The following is a 24,554-nucleotide window of genomic DNA, read 5'->3' as shown; positions in this document are numbered from 1 at the left end:
AGTTCAATCGAGAGAGGGAGACTGACCTTGAAGTAATTCAATTTAAGCAGGGGTGGATGAAGTCATTCTTTCTCAGTGATCGGTTGACTGAGTGGGATTCTATCCTCTCTTCAAGCCTGCCTTTGACTCATCTGTCCATTCCCCTTTAGAATGAACACTGATGAGCTCTAAATCCATGGTCCTACTTCACTGTGTTGTCTGGATCAGTTTATAGAAAGGACATAGATGCTGAATACTGTCATCTATTTGTAATAAATAATACGTGATTAATACATGGTAAGGATTTCTAATAGTTTAATCTTGTCATTGTTAAACTGAACAATTGCAAGTGTCTGTAGGAGATATCTGACTAATCTTGTCAGTGCCCTCTTCAAAGACCCATATTTGACCAGACAGGGGTTTCAAATCATTAATTTCAAAGTACAAGATCTTGGACACTCAAGTGAAAATCTTCACAGATCTCAAGTCATGTAAGCCTCAAGCCTTTTAAATCAGCAAAACTACAGCTCAGTCTGAAATATCACCCAGATTAGGCTGTGAACACTAGCTTTCATGGCCGATAGGATGTTTGTATGAATTCTAAAGAAAAAAAGGAAAATATACATTTTTCTAGGGACATCAAAGTAATAAAAATCCCCACTTGATAATTAAGGGTAAAGGCATTACTTGCGAGTCAGGCGAGCAAAAAATCTGCCTTTAAGCAATACTGTAACTGACAATGGGCAGAAAATATGAAAGAGCCTGTGGCTGAAGAATAGCAGTCAATACAGTAGGGTAGCACTCCCTCCCATCTCTCCAGACCCATTCTACTCAGGTGATCCTCCGAGGCACAGCCCTGCAGACAATACTAGGCATGAAGAAGACAGGACATGGGGACAGACGGGTGGGTCTGCATTTCAAATTTACAAAGCCTTATTATTCAGTAATTTGAGCATTTGTAATTTTCTGTAATCTGGCAGCTCACGGTGAGAAGACAGAGAGAGGAATTCATTTTCAGCAGGATGTTCAATTAGGGAATGGTGAGAGATAAAATGTATGTTGGAGAACACACACACCTGTCCTGTACACATAAAAAGACAGAATGATAATGAGACTGGTTCCATGCATGGTGCCACTATAGGCATCTTTTTCATTTGATTGTCTTAGCTCTCCGTCCTCCAGCGATGGCCCAGCAGGCTTGTCTGAGGTTAATGTATTTCAATTGGTCACAAAGCGATAGAGATGAAGCCTCTCTGGTCTAAGAAATAGCATGTTATTGAGTGAAAAATAAAAGACAAGACAATCTCAAACCATTTGGCATTTTAGGAGATGTACTGCTAATATGATATTGCTGCATTAGACTCTGAACCTGACTTTGTTCCAGATGTCATCCGATTAAACGACTCGTGCTATTGGGACAATAGAATGCCTTCAGGATTCATGTTGACATTCAAACCAACCTTCTCGATTATATTCAGAAAATATTGAAAACAAAAACAAATTCAGCAGAATTGTACAATACTCTTAATTGATGTTTATAGTAATAGGCTTCCAGGTAATACATTAATTGATTAATGACCATAAAAAGTATTTAATTTATGCATCAATGTATTATTTATGTAAATGTCATCACTTCACATTACAGTTAGTCATTGTAATTACAATACTATGATACTGTAATCCGCACAAAGCGCTGCTGCAATAGTAGTCCATAATCACAGTTGACTTCATTCAAGACTTAGATCTGCATCACCATCAAAACATCACCATCAACAGCGCGAGTATATATACACTAGCACAGCAAGACAGAAAAACAAAACCCACAGCCAACAATCTTTAAGAATTAAGACTCCCTTTCAAGTCCCAATGTCACAAACATTTTCAAACAGCACATTAACATTAATTTAGATAAAGCAGTCCTAATCAAACAATATAAAGACATTAAAAAGCAGTTAATGTCACACAATACTTAAAAAGTTAAATATCAATTAAAATGTTAGCAACCATAGACTATCCTTTTAGAGACCCGACCGTAAAATTGATTCAGTTCCAGCAGTGGGATGATACCACAACCCTGATTCGAGAAGAACAGAGAGGAGAAAATACTACTTTAAGACCGAAACACAAATAAAGTCCCTCTTTCTTTGCTGAGCTCAAGCATTAAAGAGTAACAAAGCAACAAGTGACAATCAAGGGAAACGACAGATAGCTTTACACTTCAGTTTGTCTCCAAGTTCCTTCATTAGTAGTATATTGCACAGTTTTAATAGTTTGTTATGGACTTGTTGAGTCACAGAAAGAGTGCATTACAGAAAATGTTGAGACCCATTGCCCCATTCATATAACTGTCCACATTTTCTCCTGCTCTGACATAGGGACTAGACCTCCTTTGGGTTACCGTAGCACAACATTGGCTAATTATCTGAATAATGTTTGCCAAAATAAATCCTGCCAGAGAAGTCGCATAAGCATCAATGCTAAAAGGCCAACTTGTAACTTCTATTGCATTCTACTGTATATGAGACCAGACAACAACAAAAAATGAGAAAATGACACCATTTATAAAGTATCATTTTACAATACATTATGAAACAGAATAATCTTTACTGTGTCAAGCCTTGAATTTGTACAAACTAGCAGATTTGCACTTCTTCACCGGCGCAAAGAGCACCTCTGAGAGAGAAAGAGAGAGAATAAAAGGCAAATAAATAAAGATGATTCCAGTGAATTCTGAGGTTTCTCCCTCTGTGATCTCTGTATTCGCAGCCCAAGGTGTGAGGTGTGCAGCAGAGAGCCCGGCTGTTGCACCTTGCCGGTGTTGATTACCTGGCGCCCGTTGCCATGGCAGCGGTGTCTGCAGTTCAGAGCAGGTCGGGCAGGATGAGGCCCGGCGGTTTGGGCTCCACGCAGTTAATCCAGAAATTGGCACAGCTGGCGTGGTATTGGTGGCCCCCGTACGGCAGCTTGAAGTTGTCCGTCTCTGAGTTGAAAGCCTGGCGGAAGGGTCAAATAAGAGCGAAACGGGGGGGATGTTAGGACAACAAGGTTCTACTGAATAGTTAATAAACAGGTGAACTTGGCAGTAGCTCAGGCTAACAAATAGAAAGCAGTGGTAAAGATAAATCAACGATCAACAGGAACTAAATAATTGATGAGAGTAATGCTAGAAGCAGGGATTTGTAGGTAGCTTAACCTGCATACAGTATCTCCACTGTGGCATACAAACAAGGGGTCAATGAAAACGGGTCCTTTGAAAATATGACTCATGTTTAGCACAATGATCTGTTTACTGATCAATAAGACTGCTGCTCATTGCCTGTCCTCCTGACTGTTAGTTTAATATATTGAGATAGCTGAATGGCACTCCCACATAACATCTGAATATAGCCGTTGAGAAAATAAACTGAGTGAACTGAGAGGGGCAGAGAGCTGTTATGTGAGCTTGCATTTAGCTGAGCCCAGCTGTAGCTGCAGGTTGGTGATGAGGAGGAGATGCTAATGTTTAAGAGTTTGCATCCCTGGTGAAATATCCGAACTAAAGCAAGAAAGATAAATAAGTCATGTGTGGTGAATCATATCCTCCCACAGACAACAACCTAGAAACACACATCATATAGTATACTCATACCTGTCCACCTTCTCACAAACCATTTACAGTACATTTACTATGCTGTGCACACCTGTTGTCTTTCTCACACACACTGACACACTCAGGTTTCACAGACACAATGTATTCTCCTTCCATCTTTTGCACGTCCTCCCACTTCTTTTGTCAAACCTGCATTTAGTCTGCCTGCCAAAGCCTGGAATGTTGGAGAGCGAGAGCGAGAAGAAAGGAGAGAACACAAAGGCATAACCCTTCGTCTCCACGTCCTCCCTCTCCTCCTCCTCCTCCTCACCCCCACCTCCACCTCCACAGTCCCAGCCTGCAGAACTGTAATGATGTGCAATTTACCCATCAAACATGATTGTGCCAACACATATAATGTGGTGAGACATAACAGAAGTAGAAAGTGCTGGAGAGAGGATGTTTGGGAGAGTTAGACAATTTGAAAACAGATGGAGGAATAAAACCAAAATGAAAGGTCAGCATGATTAATCCTAGGTAACCTTTCTAACTGTAATCTAAAGGTTAATGACCCTCCATTAGGCAACCAAGAGGACAGCGCTGCTCATGGTGCTACAGGGCTCCAGACTAGAAACACCACCTGTAAATGCTAGGGGTATCATGCCTAAAGAGGGAGGCTACAGTCTACTGCTGCTTAAGAGGCGAAAATAAGTGAAGCATACCCTTACCCTTAACCTCTTGTCATGGTCTTTAGCCAGTGCCTGTAAGTAGCATAAGAGGTGTCAGCATTTTCCTGGTTTCATGCATTGTCCTGAGTAAGCAAAGTGAAACTGTAAAGTAACTGAGGATCAGTCCGTCAGTTTGTACAGAACGGAACGTTGGTACACCAAAGGAACTGAAAGAGCAACATTCCAAGAGCCCCAAAGTGAAAGAATCTAAAGTACCACCATACGATCATCCATCTCATTTTCCAATAAACATCAAACAGGGATGGGCATCTTTCAAACAGGGATGGGCATCTTTCAAACAGGGATGGGCATCTTTCAAACAGGGATGGGCATCTTTCAAACAGGGATGGGCATCTTTCAAACAGGGATGGGCAGGATTCCAGACTCTGCAATAGATTTGAGAGAAATACTGTGCAGTCTGCAAAGCCATGGAATTAGGCATCCACTGCCAAGTAAACTTATTTGAATGTTATTGGCCTATTTCCAGATAAAGTCATAACCAAATTAAAGAAACTGAAAAATAACTTAAAATCCTGGAGGTACAGTATATTTCAGAATCTGACATTTATGAATAATAATGCATCATACTGCATAAATTAGTATTGGGAAAAAATCCAAGCCAGTACTTTTGGGAATGATTGCACTCATTAGCATTTATCACTGACCAAAAATAGCAATACTTCATTAAACCCAAATTATCACTCAGAGAGTTTATAGCTTGTTGCAGTCGCCAAGTAATAAACTATGTTTAGATGCTACCTGTTGCTTAGCCTGATAGCAGATCTGTATGTGCTGTAACCAACTCCCTTGTCATTTGTTGTCATACCATACATGTTTGACATGACAACAAGCACATCCGAGGACTTCGCTAAAACCCACGCTGATCTGCTACCAGGCTACATGGTGCTGCTGTTGCCCATCCCTGACTCAACATATAAGGGTGATTGGATGAAGAACATGGAGACAGGTCTCCATTGGATAAGTTAAAACCCAGAACCAAGTCAGCAGTATCAAAGACCAACAGCCTAGGTCCAGTCTCTCAATGGTGCCCATCATAATATTATGCCAGTGATGCCATCAACACCACACCTCTACTTCTAGTTGGAAGACAGACAGAAACTACCTGTACTCTGAAAGATAATAGTATTATCACCTTCTGTATTAAAACACTTTCTGTGATTTCATTATTCTCTGAGGGGATGTTATTCTCTGTTTGGCTTTTATGCTTTCTTACAAATGTTCTTCTGGACAAAAGTTTAATTAAAAGGTGGGTTATTAATCTGATGTCAGGGGCATGCTGAATAAAACTATTATTCAGCCTGACTCAGTCCACACGAAAGAGCGAGAGAAAGATTGAGATGAAGACAGAGAGAGAGTGTGAGAGAGAGATGGGGAAATACCCTAACCCTCAGCAGATTTCTTAGCACCTGCGCTCCCAGCTCCTGACTGATCCGATGCGTGAGCCACATCAGCTGCCTATACTCAGCCATCCTCCCTCCGCCTCGCCTCATCAATCTATCTCTAGCTAAATGATGCAGGGGAACATCGCAAGAAACAATCAAAGCAATCTTGCCCTGCAGACTGTCCAGTCAAACAATACTATTAATGGAACCCAATATGACAAATAGTTACTGATGATCAGGGTTTGACAAGTGGAAAAGAAAGTGTCACAAACACATTTAAAGTCATATCAGAACTCAAATGATGAAACAAATGAACACACAGATATGGATGAGTATTGTATAGACTTGTTGTTAGTAGCTGGTAAGAGGTGAAGTGAGAGGTGGCTGTCAGATGAAGGTTGAGCTACAAGCCTGTTATTGTCAGAGTAAAGCTGCATGCTTCACTGACCCTCCAGAAACCTTCCCACAATTCCCTCAGCTCAACCAGAGGTGCCAAAAGAACAACTTCACTCCTCTCACGTCCTGTCTGTCTGTCTCCTCAAACTCTTTTTATTTCCCTCTTTTTCTCCGTCTCTCCCTTCCTGAATTGTTATCATCTTAACAGGTGTCATTTTATCATCATTGTTTCATCACCTTCTCTTCTAAGACTCATAAATGAAGGTGACCTGAAATCATTTTGGAGGGATATTTGGTGAAATCGGATTGTCTGGTCATTTCTAACACATCTGTGCATGAACACAGTGCTGCTGCTGTCGGCACTGGCAGCGTCTCAAATAGCACTCTATTCCCTGTATAGTGCACTAGTTTTGACCAGGGCCCATTTTGTCTTTTGGGATGCAGTCAGTGTGAAGGGAGGGAGCTGTGAGGAGAAGAGTGTGCTGTAATTTTGGCACCCCATCGCCTGTCTATCAGTGGAGAATTTGGCCCCCAGGCCCCCAGTAGCAGAGAGTGAAGTGAGATTCAGTTGACAGTTCACTGCATCATACTCTTTTAAACAGACGTCCAATAGTTGTCTCTTCTTTGCTCTGCAAAATGTTCAAAGTCAAAGAAACGGTCATTTAGTTATTATGCGTCAACCACAAGTTTAAAAACAACTCTCAAATAAATGGCAAAATGATTCATGGTTTATTCAGCTTGAGAAATTTGTTGGAACGGATTTGTAATCAAATGTTTCAACAGTTGTTGGGTCCATCTGTTGAGGGATTGAGGGTGTGTTGGTTGGCAATCATGATTGTGTGTTGACTGAGAATTACTGTATGCTTATTGTGTTGTGTGTCTGTACATTAGTGTTTGTGTGTGTGTGTGTGTGTGTGTGTGTGTGTGTGTGTGTGTGTGTGTGTGTGTGTGTGTGTGTGTGTGTGTGTGTGTGTGTGTGTGTGTGTGTATGTGTAGACCTTGCTGCGTGAGTCCACGTTGAGCAGGCACACTCCACAGGCCAGCTCCTTGGCGTTCTTGATGCCGTGTCTCAGGATACAGGAGGAGAAGTCCAGCGAGCTCTCATCAGGCTGTACAGAGAAACACAAAACACAACATTACACAAGGAGAAACACACAGGCGCACATACTCAAACACACACATTTTATTACTTTTAATACTTTATTTGAATCCACAAATTGCATTACATTCAAGAAGGATTCAAAACATTTCAAAGGTCTTTGTATGCATGGACACTTAAGGATACAGAAAGCACCTTCTCATAACAGCTGAAACAGAGCAGTACCTAGTCTATTACTTTGCCTTAGGCTGGCCTGCAACCTGAAGGCCACGTACTGTAAGCCTATGTTTGTGACCGAGACACACACAGGTTGGTGGCTTGCCCCCTGTATGGAGGTGCTGGCAGATTGGTCACCTGATCATAGGACTCCGCTGTGGGGCACACTATGTTGCTACGCCTCACATCAACAACCATTTGCAACTTCACAAAACACTGCATGAAACGAGGGATCTACAGTTCTGAAATTTGAGGAAATGTACCATATTTGCAAGGATTTTATAAGTGTGCCAACCAATTTACATTTAAAAAATAAGTTGTATATTTAAGCAATATGGCTCGGGGGGTGTGGTATATGGCCAATATACCATGGCTAAGGGCTGTTCTTAGGCACGACGCAACGCATTCAAGGCTCGAACAACCTGGTTTACAATACCTAGATACAGACCACTGTAACTGTACAGGTGTAGCAGCTTCCTCTCCAACACCGAGCTACAGAACAATAGCTCGAAGGAATAGACATGTCTCTATTCATTCATTAACCAGCTAAATGAACTGAAGTAGAAATATGTCTTTAATCTGGGAAATGAAAGTAAATACAGTCCATTAGTCTGTTGGCAGCAGAGCTGTGTGAACCAAATGAGTGTGCCCAGACAGCTCTCTCTCTCTCTCTCTCTCTCTCTGAGGAGGACGGAGCCTGCAGAGCCTACTACCTCCCTCTGTCCCTCTCCGCTAATTCTCTCTCTTTCTCTACTGACATTATCTCGAGTCAGGAGATGGCCAGCCTGTATTATCTGCTGGCATTTGAGAAGCAATGTTATTCCTGAGGCTGGCTGTAGAGGATAAGGCCAGCACATCTCCTCTCTGCCTCTGTTCTCAACACATCACTACAGCCTACAACAGACAGCTCTACACTCCCCGTCCCCACAGCTACACACACTAACAGATACCACCATAGGGCTTGGTTTAGTACACTGTCACACAATCAAGGTTTCATTGATAATCCTACTAGGCAGTCTTTATCCACTCAACATTTCATCAGGAACATTTTCTAGACAAAGTTGTTACAATCAAGTGTCAATTTCTCAGGTCTGTGTGTAGCCTAACCAACTGCATTTTAGGAAGGGAGGTCTGTGAGTGTGTGTGTTGCCTATACTGTGAGTCTGATTGTGTGTGTGTGTGTGTGTGTGTGTGTGTGTGTGTGTGTGTGTGTGTGTGTGTGTGTGTGTGTGTGTGTGTGTGTGTGTGTGTGTGTGTGTGTGTGTGACTGTACTGTATTGTGTGTGTTTCTTACCGCCAGGTTGGCCAGGGACATGAAGCCCATGAGGTTGTTCCAGACGCGACTGATGTCCTTCAGCAGCTGCTGCAGCTTGTCAGAACACACGGCCGTGGCCTTGATACCCAGCTCCACACGCTTGGTCACGCGGTACACCTCCACCACACCTGCCACATAAACACACTTAGACAATAAGACAACACCCATGCTCCCAGTTCTCTCCCACAGCCAGCTCCAACGTAAGCTAAAGATAGACAGTGAGAAATACAACAAGGACAACGAAAAACAGCTAACATGTCTACACTCCCCTATGTTGAAACCTCCTCTGAAGTTGGATCATTAGACCAACCTGACATAATGTTGGCTGTAACACTACCCTCCCTGGGGATTGAAGGGTTAACATGTTGTTGTTCTCCGTTGAGAGGTTAAAGGTTTATAATGGTGTGTTTTTGGAAGAAGACTCATTGGTGGTACACTGTGTTCTGTTCTCAGCCCCTCACAACGGTATGTGTGCCTGTTCCACTCTCACCGCTCATTAAAAAGACCCACTGCTGTCTGTCTGGTCAGATACACACTCATATGCATCCCAAATGGCACCCTATTCCCTACATAGTGCACTGCCTTTGACCAGAGCCCTATAGAGCACGGTCAAAAGGAATAAGGTGACATTTGAGACACATCCACAGTCCGTCAGACCGAGCGAAGACAAGCCCCCACTAGGATCCACAGTCTGTCAGGCCGGGCGAAGACAAGCCCCCACTAGGATCCACAGTCTGTCAAGCCGAGCGAAGACAAGCCCCCACTAGGATCCACAGGCAACACTGGAGGGCTGGATAAATCTCTCAGAGGGGATCAGGCAAGAGTTTGGGGTTCTAGTTGAAGACTGTTGGACCTTGTTTAACTTCTTTGGGACTGGGGGGGCAGTATTGTGTAGCTTGGATGAATAAGGTGCCCAGAGTAAACTGCCTGCTACTCAGGCCCAGAAGCTGGAATATGCATATAATTAGTATATTTGGATAGAAAACATTCTGAAGTTTCTAAAACTGTTTGAATGATGTCTGTGAGTATAACATAACTCATATGGCAGGCAAAAACCTGAGAATAAATCTGAGGTTTGTCTATCTGAAGTCTTTGCCTATCCAATATACAGTGTAAATGGGGTCAGATTGCACTTCCTAAGACTTCCACTAGATGTCAACAGTCTTTAGAACCTTGTTTCAGGCTTCTACTATGAAGGGGGAGAAAATAAGAGCTGTTTGAACCAGGTGTCTAGCAGAATGCCAAGCGCTAAGTCACTCGCGCACCCGTGAGAGCGAGCTGCGCTCCCTTTAATTTCTAAAGACAAAGGAATTGTCCGGTTGAAACATTATTGAAGATTTATGATAAAAACATCCTAAAGCTTGATTCTATACATCGTTTGTGCATTTGGATTAATGGACTAAACGCGCAAACAAAAAGGAGGTATTTGGACATAAATGATGGACTTTATCGAACAAAACAAACATTTATTGTGGAACTGGGATTCCTGGAAGTACCTTCCGATGAAGATCATCAAAGGTAAGTTAATATTTATAATGCTATTTCTGAGTTTTGTGACACCTCTGCTTGGTTGAAAAATGGCTGTATGTTTTTCTGTTGCTAGGCGCTGACCTAACATAATTGCATGGTGTGCTTTTACCGTAAAGTTTTTTTGAAATCTGACACAGCGGTTGCATTAAGGAGAAGTTTATCTATAATCGTATGTATACTACTTGTATCTTAGATCAATGTTTATGATGAGTATTTCTGTAATTTGACGTGGCTCTCTGCACTTTCACCGGATGTTTGTTTGAGACAATGCATTTCTGAACATAACGCACCAATTTCAAATGAGATTTTTGGACATAAAGATGAACTTTATCGAACAAAACACACATTTATTGTCTAACACGGAGGCCTGGGAGTGCCATCCGGTGAAGATCATCAAAGGTTAGTGATTCATTTTAACGCTATTTCTGTCTTTTGTTACACCACTCCTTCTTTGGCAAATGGCTGTATGGTTTTCTGTAGGCGCTGACCTAACATAATCGCAAGGTGTGCTTTCGCCGTAAAGCCTTTTTGAAATCAGACACAGTGGCTGGATTGACAAGAAGTTTATCTTTAAAATAATACTTGTATTTTTGAGGAATTTTAATTATGAGATTTCTGTTGTTTGAATTTGGCGCCCTGCAATTTCACTGGCTGAGGCAATTTCCCAGAGAGGTTAACAAGCTCAGGACCTCCCTGTCGGCGTGCGTGCGTGCGTGCGTGCGTGCGTGAGTCTCACCCAGTAGGTAATCCATGCCCTGAGCAGACTGGATGACCTCAGTGCAAACAGTAGAGCAGCTGATGCTGTTTAGGGTGTTGTTGGCTTTAATGATGACCTGGGTCCAGAGACAGACAGCAGAATGGGTTAGGGTTACACACATACACACAAACACACACACAAAAACACACACGCTCAGATATGGCAAAACAGGAGATGGGGAACAGTCCTGCACACTATCTTACCTGTACAGCACTCTCCAGACACCTCTGCCACTCATATGCATAGCGCTCACTCTCCTGAAACAACATGCTATAGGTGTTAGAATGAGTTCAGATATATGAGAAGACATTTACACATTTCCATAAAGACACTTACATAAATACAAAAAACCCCGAATAAACCTATTAAGGCCAAAGCCTCTGTGGTTTGCTACTGAAATCAATGTCTACTGAACTTCTAAACACACTACAGAGCATCTGGATAATTGACAAATGTAGTTAACATGTCTGGGATAGAGTGACTGTGTGTGGGTCTCACCTCCACCTCCCCAGTCAGGTCCTTGTACTTGTCTCTGATGACGGGCAGGGCAGGCTTCTTCTCACTCAGGGTGCTGGAGCGGTCTCTGAAGGGCTGCTCCGGGGCTGGGGAGGGGGGCGAGCGCCCAATCTCCTTCTCCCCCAAACTGTGGCTACGCTTGTGGGAGCCTGAGACAAGGAGAAGAGGAGAGAGTGTCTTGATACGTACATAAATAATATATACAGGCAATGTCTGGCATACATTCAAATGCCCTTTTAATGGCCACTTCTACTAACCCAGAGATGTTGGCTAATTACAGATATTTTATTTCACCTTTATTTAACCAGGTAGGCAAGTTGAGAACACGTTCTCATTTACAATTGCGACCTGGCCAAGATAAAGCAAAGCAGTTCGACACATACAACAACACAGAGTTACACATGGAGTAAAACAAACATACAGTCAATAATACAGTAGAAAAATAAGTCTATATACAATGTGAGCAAGTGAGGTGAGATAAGGGAGGTAAAGGCAAAAAAAAGGCCATGGTGGCGAAGTAAATACAATATAGCAAGTAAAACACTGGAATGGTTGATTTGCAGTGGAAGAATGTGCAAAGTAGAGATAGAAATAATGGGGTGCAAAATAAATAAATACAGTAGGGGGAGAGGTAGTTGTTTGGGCTAAATTATAGATGGGCTATGTACAGGTGCAGTAATCTGTGAGCTGCTCTGACAGCTGGTGCTTAAAGCTAGTGAGGGAGATAAGTGTTTCCAGTTTCAGAGATTTTTGTAGTTTGTTCCAGTCATTGGCAGCAGAGAACTGGGAGGAGAGGTGGCCAAAGGAAGAATTGGTTTTGGGGGTGACCAGAGAGATATACCTGCTGGAGCGCGTGCTACAGGTGGGTGCTGCTATGGTGACCAGCGAGCTGAGATAAGGGGGGACTTTACCTAGCAGGGTCTTGTAGATGACCTGGAGCCAGTGGGTTTGGCGACGAATATGAAGCGAGGGCCAGCTAACGAGAGCGTACAGGTCGCAGTGGTGGGTAGTATATGGGGCTTTGGTGACAAAACGGATGGCACTGTGATAGACTGCATCCAATTTATTGAGTAGGGTATTGGAGGCTATTTTGTAAATGACATCGCCGAAGTCGAGGATCGGTAGGATGGTCAGTTTTACAAGGGTATGTTTGGCAGCATGAGTGAAGGATGCTTTGTTGCGAAATAGGAAGCCAATTCTAGATTCAACTTTGGATTGGAGATGTTTAATGTGAGTCTGGAAGGAGAGTTTAGTCTAACCAGACACCTAGGTATTTGTAGTTGTCCACATATTCTAAGTCAGAACCGTCCAGAGTAGTGATGTTGGACGGGCGGGCAGGTGCAGGCAGCGATCGGTTGAAGAGCATGCATTTAGTTTTACTTGTATTTAAGAGCAATTGGATAGTTTTACTTGTATTTAAGAGCAATTGGAGGCCACGGAAGGAGAGTTGTATGGCATTGAAGCTCGCCTGGAGGGTTGTTAACACAGTGTCAAAAGAAGGGCCAGAAGTATACAGAATGGTGTCGTCTGCGTAGAGGTGGATCAGAAACTCACCAGCAGCAAGAGCGACATCATTGATGTATACAGTCGGTCCAAGAATTTAACCCTGTGGCACCCCCATAGAGACTGCCAGAGGCCCGGACAACAGGCCCTCCGATTTGAATATGCACCTGTTTGTTTACTATGGCATAATTGGGACTTTTTACTGAGCTCATTTTCTGTTGTGGCTAATTCCTTCCGGACAAGGACACAGACGTCAAAACACTTAATTTACAACAAATGATAATTATGTACAAAATAGCGCCACGGCAACCAATGCAAGTATGAATAATTAATGATGGATCACTCACTTACACAGACAGACACACACAGAAAAAACAGACAGACACATGAAAAAAGACACAGTCACATGCTGAGCCCAAACTATGCCACAGGGGCTCTGTCTGTGTGTGTGTGTGTGTGTGTGTGTGTGTGTGTGTGTGTGTGTGTGTGTGTGTGTGTGTGTGTGTGTGTGTGTGTGTGTGTGTGTGTGTGTGTGTGTGTGTGTGTGTGTGTGTGTGTGAGAGAGAACCAGGTAATCACCCCCTGCGGAGACATGCATCATCCTCCCCACAGCATGACAGCACTAATACATTCCCCCATTACCTCACACTGATCAGATTACCATTCAATAAGGACAGAAGAATAACAAGTAAAAAGTAATTAGGGTTAACACTGGGAGAGAAATCATTGAAGCAAATGAGCCTTTATCACTTTGGAGGTAGGAATCGCTAATTAACTATGCATGAAACATAACACCGGAAAACAGCAGTAAAAAATGAACACACAAGGAGTGAATACGGTTAATTTCGTCTGGGCATGGATTTTCTGGGCTGTGCTGTTAATTAATCTCATTTGCCTGTGTTGTGTAGCAAGGATGTGTTTTACAGTCTCTGGGCTGTAGTCACAACACTGCCATCTATTGTCTGACAGCGGAACTGCACTGAACTGCCGGAGTAGCCACAGATGCTCCAATACGAGGTGATGAAAGTCCTGCTATGTCACATCACACCACTACATCAGAACTAGAAGGCATGGAGGAACTGGACACAATATACCACCATCTACTTACTGAGGATCAGAAAATGTACGTATATCTACTATCTACAGAAAATAAATCAACAAGAGGAAAGAGAGACAGAGTACAGGTCAGATGACTCACCTTGTACAGAGAGGTCAAAGGTGGCCAGTTCGCTCTTGATCATCTCTTCACTGGACTTGACCTTGGTCTGAGAGCTGGCCTTCAAAAAGTCAGACTTCCCAAACTTGGCCTTGTCCCCCTGAAAGGCCCTGAACTCATCCGAGGCCTCGTTCAGGTTCCCCTCGGAGCCCGGCTCGGCCGCTGCCGTGGGGGAGTCTGACTTCTCCGACACCGTGCTGGCAAAGTCCCCAAAGTCATCATTCTCATCCCCACCCAAACCTGCCGGCTCACAAGAGCCAAAGTCAGCGAAGGCCTCAAACTTGCTGTCGGTCGACACACTATCCTCTGTTGAGAAGGTGGTGTTCTTAGTCTGGGCGGTGTGTGTGATGGGGATGTTCTCTGTGCTGCCGAACGATGTCTCCTTCCTGTGGACTATGTCTGAGGAAGGGAAAGAGGAGGAAACACCAACACCGTCCAGGACCAGATGCTTCTTAGCCTGATCCTGAGCTGATAGGCATTCCTCTCTTTCTGACCAATCATAGCTTGCCAGCCTGCTGACTGTTGACGTTCCAAAGGGGTCAAACTTCACGTCGTCTCCTTCTGTAATGACAACACAAAATACACACTGGTACCTCTAAGTGGGAAAAGCATAGGGTGCTGAAATGATAGCTACTACTCAGTCAGCCATGATAAAGTGAAAAAGCATTTGGGCAAGCTATGATATGTTATATGAAAAATACTTACTGTGGGAGCCATATTCTGTTTCTGACGCTGAATGTGTGTTGACTTACAACAAGCAGTTTTACTTTGCTCAGAGTACCACCTCATCTCCCCTACATTGTAACAGCGAGATCAAATGCACTGCATTTAATCTTGTGCTGCACTATAGTGTGTGTAAGGGTTCACATACTAGGAGGGATAAAAAGCCGAAATTGATTGGGTTCTAAAAATATGTTTCTTCACCAGTCTATTTCCAATTGGTGACATAGATGACAGATAATATAGGGGTACAACATACGCTCGTTGCTCACATACAGATACAGTGACATATTAGTTTGGATAATACCAATAGGTTTAAAACCTCTACAGGATCCCCCCGCGGGATGGTTGAGCTAACGTAGGCTCATTAGCATGAGGTTATAAGTAACAAGAACATGTCACGGGACATATCTAATATGGGCAGAAAGCTTAAATTCATTGTTAATCTAACTGCATTGTCCAATTTACAGTAGATATTACAATGAAAGAATACCATGCTATTGTTTGAGGAGAATGCATAGTTATGACCTTGAAAATGTATTAATAAACCAATTAGGCACTTTTGGGTAGTCTTGATACAACATGTTGAACAGAAATGCAATGGTTCATTGAATCAGTCTAAAACTTTGCACATACACTGCTATCATCTAGTGGCCAAAATCTAAACTGCGCCTAACCTGGAATAGTACATTATGGCCTTTCTCATGCATTTCAAAGATATCAAAAAACACTATTTTTTCTTTGTATTATCTTTTACCAGATCTAGTTTGTTATATTCTCCCATATTAATTTCACATTTCCACAAACGTTTCAAATGGTATCAAAAATATGCATATCATTGCTTCAGGTCCTGAGCTACAGGCAGTTAGAATAGGGAATGTCATTTTAGGCGAAAGTTGGGGAAAGAGGGTCCGATCCTTAAGTTAAAGGGATACTTTGTGATTTTGGCAATGAGGCCCTTTATATACTTCCCCAGAATCAGATGAACTTGTAGATACCATTTGTATGTGTCTGTGTCCAGTGTGAAGGAAGTTAGAGGCAGTTGCTAACTAGCGTTAGCACAACGTCTGGAAGTCTATGGGTATCTGCTAGCATAAATTAACCAAGGGTTGTGTTAGCTGTCCTCTGATCCAAAGGAAATAGATGTCCTGTCAGGGTTGGCTGCTGGGGTTGTGAGGTAGATTGGAGATCTGACAGTTCTGAAGCAGATAAGACAGGATAGGATGAGGCCCTGCTGTAGAACACCTCTCTAGTGTTTTCTCTAGGTGTGTGACAATACTGTAGCACAAACTATTAGGAGCAGACAGTTCTGCTAACATGATGATACAAAATGACATCCGTTTCATGACAGATTGCCATGGCAACCTCAGTAGTGGAGTGGAGCCGTTCGGTCTCTGTATTGATTATCTACCCCACAAACTGTGTTGTACAAGCAGAACACTGTTCAATTCATAACATATCGGGCAGGAATTGTATAACTACCGGTAAAATAAACAAGCACACATTCTTACAAGTGCTCACACAGTCACACACTCAAACACTCAGAGATACACACTCCTTCTAAGATACAGTATAACCTGCAGGAATGTGTGGACCCCAGTCAGCGTAGCCTCATGCGTGACAGAACCCTTGCACGCAAAAAAGCAATTTGTGAAATTGACAAGGAGCTAGTGTAGTAGTAAGCCTAATGTAGCTAAACATAATCTGGCCTCTGAGGATAGGGAAGGGAGAAAATAAGACGGTACGCATTTCAGCAATACCAATAGTAATATTTATTACGACAACATGGGTTAAGAGAGCGAGAAAGATCACAAAATACTCTGAGAGAGGTCTATTGTTACAAGAGGTTTGCCAAACTAACACTTGTAAAAGTATATTTGAATCATTTAGAACACAAGGGCATGCAGAGTCAGAAAATAAGAGAAGAAAAACAAACAGAGAAAACGGTAAAAGAAAGAAACCCCCAGGAGAATATAGCTGCAGAAAGCAGAATGAGAAGGCACATTCACAGACTAAAATGAGTAAATCTCGGTAGAAGAAGACACACTGTCGTTGTACTAATAGGGTGGAAAGCAACAGGTTGATTGATAGAAAGATAATTGAATACAGAACACTTGAAAAGCCAAGGTGATTTAAAGGACAAGTTCAAGGCAGGAGAGTGATTAACCCTTTGAGGACCTGAACGCTTCTCTACTATTCTCGCCATGATAGAAACTCAAATGTCAACGGCAGACTTTTGAGATAAAATAAATAAGGGTTTTGTCATTTTTAAATCAAAACTTTGTGTCCTACTACATAATGACAACATCATATAAATAGGATACATTTCTACAGTCTACTACATCCAATAGGACTCAGAGGCATTACATTGCCTTCCATTCTATTTCTGAGAATTTGGAGGAGAGGTATGGATCACCAAATCCATTGTTTAGTACATGTACATTACCGTTCACAAGTTTGGGGTCACTTAGAAATGTCCTTGTTTTTAAAGAAAAGCACATTTTTTGTCCATTTAAAATAACATCAAATTGATCAGAAATATAGTGTAGACATTGTTAATGTTGTAAATGACTATTGTAGCTGGAAACAGCAGCTTTTTTATGGAATATCTACATTGACGTACAGAGGCCCATTATCAGCAACCATCACTCCTGTGTTCCAATGGCACGTTGTGTTAGCTAGAGTTCCTCTGTCCAGTGTCTGTGTTCTTTTGCCCATCTTAATCTTTTCTTTTTATTGGCCAGTTTGAGATATGGCTTTTTCTTTGCAACTCTGCCTAGAAGGCCAGCATCCCAGAGTCGCCTCTTCACTGTTGACATTGAGACTGGTGTTTTTCAGGTACTATTTAATGAAGCTGCCATTTGAGGACTCATGAGGCGTCTGTTCCTCAAACTAGACACTCAAATGTACTTGTCCTCTTGTTCAGTTGTACACCAGGGCCTCCCACTCCTCTTTCTATTCTGATTAGAGCCAGTTTGCGCTGTTCTGTGAAGGGAGTAGTACACAGCGTTGTACGAGGTCTTCAGTTTCTTGGCAATTTCTCGCATGGAATAGCCTTAATTTCTCTGAACAAGAATGACGAGTTTCAGAAGAAAGTGCTTTGTTTCTGGCCATTTTGAGCCTGTAATCAAACCCACAAAGGCTGATGCTCCAGATACTCAACTAGTCTAAAGAAGGCCAGTTTTATTGCTTCATTAATAGAACATCAGTTTTCAGCTGTGCTGACAGAATTGCAAAATGGTTTTCCAATGATCATTTAGCCATTTAAAATGATAAACTTGGATTACTTAACACAACGTGCCATTGGAACACAGGAGTGATGGTTGCTGATTATGGGCTTCTGTACGCCTATGTAGATATTCCATTTTAAAAAATCAGCCGTTTCCAGCTACAATAGTCATTTACAACATCAACTATGTCTACACTCTATTTCTGATCAGTTTGATGTTATTTTAAAATGGACAAAAAATAGCATTTTCTTTCAAAAACAAGGACATTTCTAAGTGACCCCAAACTTTTGAACGGTAGTGTATGTAAACTTGTCAAGTGATCCAACTACATTTTTCTCCATTATGATTCTTCATAAAACCATTCTGCTCAAGCTCTCAAAAGGTTAAAGAAACAAAGCGGCTATCTTACCACAAGACCTCAGAGAGGTTCTTCATCTTGTCCAATCACAGGTGACAAAATAGATTTAAAGAGACAGTATAATTTTTCTCTTGCTACCTATTAGTTCAACGCTCCTGTGTACAGGCTCTTAATAAGACTCATTCAATAACTAACAGCAAGATAGTGTTTCTCAAGATAATAATCAATCTTTGATTCTGAACCAATCTAAAATATTTTCCATAACTAGGCTATCCTCATAAATACATTTAATCTTCAAATAGTTTACACAACACAGTTTAAAACAATATCAGGAAGTCTATCTAGTTTGAAAATAAATAAGAATTCATTTTCCTGTAATAAAAATACACTATTAAATCTGTATACATTTAGTATTTTTTAAATTTTGTTTAATAAAAACAACTAGTAATACTGTTAAGCAGAAAAATGGCATCCTATAATATGTTCTTGTCAATTTCACAAATTGAACAGGCAGGCACACTGCAGCAAAAAAGCAAGGCAGGGAGGGTATCACTAACTTCAGTGTGTTCTCAAGGAGCCTGTTCGTAGACCAACACATAACAAAACATACCTGAATATCAAAGACAAATGAAAAGGCTTCCTTTTGAGCTGCTCTGACCCAAAGGAGCCCCGGTCGGGGAAAATAAACACTGTCTCTTTAAGGTTGGTTACATTATATCCAGGATTGAACACAGTGCAAGCATGGTGAGGGTTTCACACTCCAAGGCCTGCTACTGTACACTTTCTTAAAGATGAGAATTGATTGGTGCTGTCCAGAAACAAAAATACTGATTGGATGAACGTGGGCCAGAATAAAAGAGAGCAGCAATTAACAGGTTCTGAGGAATGTTTTCAACGCTCCACTATCTCCATCATATTAATGGCAACCATTTTGCTGCATCTCCGGGATCCGTTGCCATTGCTCATTGTCTTACTCTCTCCTTCGAGAGTAGCCTAACCATTTCAGTTAAACTGAAAGTTGGTTTATTCTGATGTGCAATAAAAGTTAAACAAAAAAAATGGGTGTCATTACATTGATCATTTCCCGATTTAGAATAACTAAAATGGTGAATTCCTAGACGGAACTTGATTGTGATGCCTCTTTGCCCGAACTGGTAAAACCAATAAACTGATATGTTGGCTAGTGTTGAAATATTATAGGCTATAAGGACATCTCACTGCACACTTATGCCAATAGATAAGCACATGGGTGTTAAAAGGAGTGTGCTGCTCACACACAGGGGATGTAAGGAGAGACCTTGAATGTACTCAGAGGAATATGAGACGTGACATGGAAGATGAGATGCTTGGTAAATTAATTACGATCATGAGAGGGGAGAAGGGTGCTGATATGGGCAATGCCTGGACATTAAGGCTAATTAGATTCCATGAGAGTGTTTCCATTTAGAGGTTCAGTACCCTGGTCCGCTAACCTCTGATCTCTTTGTAGTGATGTGGGCTTTGTGGGGTCAGGGCCAAGAGACCACTTAGTGCTTTTGCTCCATCTCCCTAAACCTATGGGAGACTGATACCCAACACTGGGAGTGTCAAGGAATACTATATGGGTACTCTCTCACACAGTTGGAAAACTCACTCGTACACATACAAAACACAACCAAGCAATCACACTCACACATACCAACACACAACGAGCAATCAAAACAATTTACTCAATGCAATAAAATAAACTGTGATATGATAAACTGTAGGTGATTTCTGCCATTCATAAATACTTTTTGCCTTTTCATAAATACTTTCTTTTCACATAATACTTAAGTACAGTGCATTCGGAAAGTATTCAGACCCCTTACCCTTTTTCCACATTCTGTTACGTTACAGCCTTATTCTAAAAGTTATTAAATACATTTTTCCCTCATCAATCTACAGACAATACCCCACAATGACAAAGCAAAAACTGGATTTTAGAAATGATTGCAAATTTAAAAAATAATTTAAAAAGAATACCTTATCGACATAAGTATTCAGACCATTTGCTATTAGACTCGAAATTGAGCTCAGGTGAATCCTGTTTCCATTGATCATCCTTGAGATGTTTCTACAACTTGATTGGAGTCCACCTGTGTTAAATTCAATTGATTGGACATGATTTGGAAAGGCACACACCTGTCTATATAAGGTCCCACAGAAGACAGTGCATGTCAGAGCAAAAACCAAGCCGTGAGGTCGAAGGAATTGTCCAAGACAGGATTGTGTGGAGGCACAGATCTGGGGAAGGGTACCAAAATAATTCTGCGGCATTGAAGATCCCCAAGAACAGTGGCCTCCATCATTCTTAAACAGAAGAAGTTTGGAACCACCAATACTCTTCCTAAACTGGCCGCCCAGCCAAACTGAGCAATCAGGGGAGAAGGGCCTTGGTCAGGGAGGTGACCAAAAACCCAGTGGTCACTCTGACAGAGCTCCAGAGTTCCTTTGTGGAGATGGGAGAAACTTCCAGAAGGACAACAATCTCTGCAACACTCCATCAATCAGGCCTTTATGGTAAAGTGGCCAGACGGAAGCCATTCCTCAGTAAAAGACACATTACAGCCCGCTTGGGGTTGCAAAAAGGCACCTAAAGGACTTTCAGACCATGAGAAACAAGATGCTCTGGTCTGATGAAACCAAGATTGAACTCTGGCCTGAATGGCAAGCTTCACGTCTGGAGGAAACCTGGCACCATCCCTACGGTGACGCATGGTGGTGGCAGCATCATGCTGTGGGGATGTTTTTCAGTGGCAGGGTCTCGGAGACTAGTCAGGATCGAGGAAAAGATTAACAGAGTAAAGTACAGAGAGATCATTGATGAAAACCTGTTCTAGAGCGCTCAGGACCTCAGACTGGGCCGAAGGTTCACCTTCCAACAGGACAACAACCCTAAGCACACAGCCAAGTCAATGCAGGAGTGGCTTTGGGACAAGTCATTGAATGTCTTTGAGTGGCCTAGCCAGAGCCTGGACTTGAACCCGATCAAACCTCTCTGGTGAGACGCCATCCAACCTGACAGAGCGTGATAGGATCTGCAGAGAATAATTTAAGAAACAGGTGTGCCAAGCTTGTAGCGTAATACCCAACAAGATTTGAGGCTGTAATCGCTGCCAAAGGTGCTTCAACAAAGTATTGAGTAAAGGGTCTGCATACTTAAGTAAATGTAATATTTCATTTTATTTATATTTATTGTTGCAAAAAAATCTAAAAACCTGTTTTTGCTTTGTCATTATGGGGTATTGTGTGTTGATTATTGACAAAAAACAATTTAATCAATTTTAGAATAATGTTGTAATGTAACAAAATGTGGAAAAAGTCAAGGGGTCTGAATACTTTCCGAATGCACTGTATGTCCACTCTCAAGGAACATCTTTACAAATGTTCCTTGTATGCCTCTTATTATCATCATGTTTGATTTGATAACTGAGCATTAAGTATCAATATAATAAATCTGAGGAAGAATTTGGCTTGCTGTGAGTAAAGGTAAAGCCTATTGCAGCATACAGTAACTGGGCATTCTGAAAGTGATAAATAAAAGAAAATCTCCTGGTACAGAGGCCCATCACCATTACATGGCCCTGCGTTAATCTGCATTCAGCCATTTTAGTTGCATCACTCAACAAAAGGTGCATTGAGGAGATGAGCGATGTGTGCTATGACAGCACAGACAGGGAATGAAGGCCAGTGGTATCATAGAGCAGCTTGACTGCATCACATCAACCTGACTGTCTCTCATCAGAGGAGGCGAGGAGGCCTTTGACTGTGCTACAAATTCTAAACAAATTAGAAATAAATAATAAATTAAAGTACCTTAATACATTTAATAAATAAATAAATAATAAATAGTAGGTGAATAAATATGCTGAATTTAATACCAGGTAACGATGGGTTTGGGAATGAATGACTGGTGGGTGTGATGAGATGACTGTCTCATCATGATTTAGCAGTAATGTGGATGAGCTAGCTCACTGCTTTGCCCCCTAGTCTAAACCCTAGTTGAATGGGCGCTAAGGGGCACTGAGGGGGGTGGAGACAGAGAGGCCACCGCCAGGCCTACTATTGGTTCTCTATGTGTGACTGGACGGGGCCTCACCAGAGGAGGCGCACTAGTTCCTCACCTGCGGCGGGGGGTTGGTGGGCCGAGAGGCCCGGCAGGTCCAGAGAGCTGTCTGACATCACGTGCTTCAGGTCTCCACCCATGTCCGACAGCTTCATGTCCAGCTGCACTGACAGAGCGTCCTCAGAGTCCTCCTTGCCCACGCTGCTGCCCCCGATGGATGGGAGGTCTAGGGACTTAACTGAAGCCGAGTCCTCCTTGCCTCCGTGTTTGAAGGCTGACACCTTATCCACCAAGCTCTTCTCCGAGGCCCCCAGCGCCGTGCAGAACTTGGATGACTGGAAGTCGGCGAAGTCGTCTGCTTCGCTCCTGAGTGAAGAGAACGATCCGCCGGCACTCTCCTTGTTGTCGTCGTACGCCAAGCCTCCCTCCAGAGACAGCTGCTTGAACACGTCGTACTTGTCAGAGCCCTGCTGGGGCCGCTGTGTAGCGATGGTGGTCTCTCCTCTCCCCTCTGCCCTGCCCTCTCCAGACCTCAACCCCTCACCCCTGGTCTCCCCCCCAGAGCTGCCGAAAGCCATGAAGTCTGCAAAGTCATCCTGAGATGCTGCCACGCCCCCTCCCAGAGCAGTGCCAATAGGAGCAGCCTCAGAAGACGAGGCGGGGCCAAAGAGGGCAAAGTTGCCAAAGTCCCCAGCCTCTCCCCCAGGGGGCTTGGCCCCACCTGGTGGGAGCACTAGGGAGGGGGGCACAGAGGGGAAGGGACTGGGCTCGGTCTCAGCAGGGGTGGGGGCTGAGGGAGCCATAGAGGAGAAGAGATCCAGGTCAGCCATGTTGAGAGGGTTTTTAGGCTGAGAGAGAGAGACTGCTGGTTGTTGTTGTAGATGTAGCTGATTTTGTAGTTGCGGTAGAGACTGAGAGTTAGGGAAAGCAGGAGGGAAGGCTGGCTGAAACATCTTGGCCTGGTCTGGAGGGTCTAGTGGAGAGATGCTGTCGGCGGTTTTAAAGTCTGTGAAGCCATCATCCACGCTGACAGACTTGAAATCGGCAAATCCTTCGCCTGCGAAACAAATAGAACAATTGAAGAGGATTGCAAAAGCATTTAACACAGCAGCCAGACAGGAAGGACATTGGCATGACACAAAGTAACATCAGTCGCCTCAGTTCGAGATTTTTTAATAATTTCACAATCCTACAAGAGAGAGGCGGATTAGTTACGCCTCTGTAACATAGCAGAGGCACGTGGTGAATTTCAAGCAGTGGAGAGACCTGCGCTGGGCTGTAGTCCAGAGACACACTACTATGAAAGAACAGCAGCAGCACACAGCAGTACACAAACCAGGCTGGGCTCTCTACAGAGACACACACCACAACATGCAACAAGCCGTCTGTCAGTCCCTAACCGTGGGAAAAAACTCCCTACAATCTACAAAGACCTCCTCCCAAGTCTCAGTAGTGTTTTCGATTTTTAGAACAGCATCTTATTCCCAAACCACACATTTGACTTCAATCATGACAGGAGGGCCCTAGAAAACCACAAAGGAAAAGTGGGTAGAGAGAGTTGTGGTTGTAGGGGCTGCTACACCGCTGCAGTGACAGAAGTAGGAAATTGTGTTCACACCACTTCTGTTTTGTGGGAAAGAGAGAACTAATGTGCTCATTATGGAGAATGAGCCTGGCAGGCAGCACACAGGAAAGGTCACTGCAATCAGACTCAGGCAGGACTTACTGGAGTCGTGAGAGCTGATGTCCCTATCGGAAACTGTTCTAGTGAAACAGGGAACAGCAGGAAACAGACCGACATCAGGGCGACTTCTGAATATACTGAACACTCTGGAAATGTCCGCAAGATAAAAGCACACACACTACAAAGCAAACACAGCACTCAGAAAAGATACAAATAGTATTCTTCTTGGTACTCAGTCTCTAACCCCTT

The 24,554-nt window shown here is 42.8% G+C and overlaps 1 protein-coding gene across 8 annotated transcripts in view; it reads right to left on the bottom strand.

The window, feature by feature from the left end:
* Positions 1-1,233: 1,233 nt before the first annotated feature.
* LOC120029057 (synergin gamma-like) overlaps positions 1,234-24,554 on the bottom strand; it is a 42,032-nt gene continuing 18,711 nt past the window's right edge. For 5 of the 8 annotated variants that reach the window (XM_038974349.1, XM_038974351.1, XM_038974353.1 and 2 more), the window contains 9 exons: positions 22,680-23,678; positions 14,209-14,787; positions 11,490-11,656; positions 11,195-11,248; positions 10,971-11,067; positions 8,684-8,832; positions 7,073-7,183; positions 6,665-6,703; positions 1,234-2,972 (listed from right to left, as the gene is read on the bottom strand). In XM_038974349.1, the coding sequence (XP_038830277.1) occupies positions 2,841-2,972; positions 6,665-6,703; positions 7,073-7,183; positions 8,684-8,832; positions 10,971-11,067; positions 11,195-11,248; positions 11,490-11,656; positions 14,209-14,787; positions 22,680-23,678 (2,327 nt within the window). In that variant the 3' untranslated portion in view covers positions 1,234-2,840. The remainder of the gene's footprint in view (positions 2,973-6,664; positions 6,704-7,072; positions 7,184-8,683; positions 8,833-10,970; positions 11,068-11,194; positions 11,249-11,489; positions 11,657-14,208; positions 14,788-22,679; positions 23,679-24,554) is intronic. The other 3 variants (XM_038974352.1, XM_038974356.1, XM_038974350.1) reach the window with 2 other exon arrangements.

This window comes from Salvelinus namaycush, chromosome 34 (genome assembly GCF_016432855.1).
Source record: "Salvelinus namaycush isolate Seneca chromosome 34, SaNama_1.0, whole genome shotgun sequence".
Classification (NCBI taxonomy): domain Eukaryota; kingdom Metazoa; phylum Chordata; class Actinopteri; order Salmoniformes; family Salmonidae; genus Salvelinus; species Salvelinus namaycush.
This window is presented reverse-complemented; position numbering and strand designations above follow the sequence as displayed.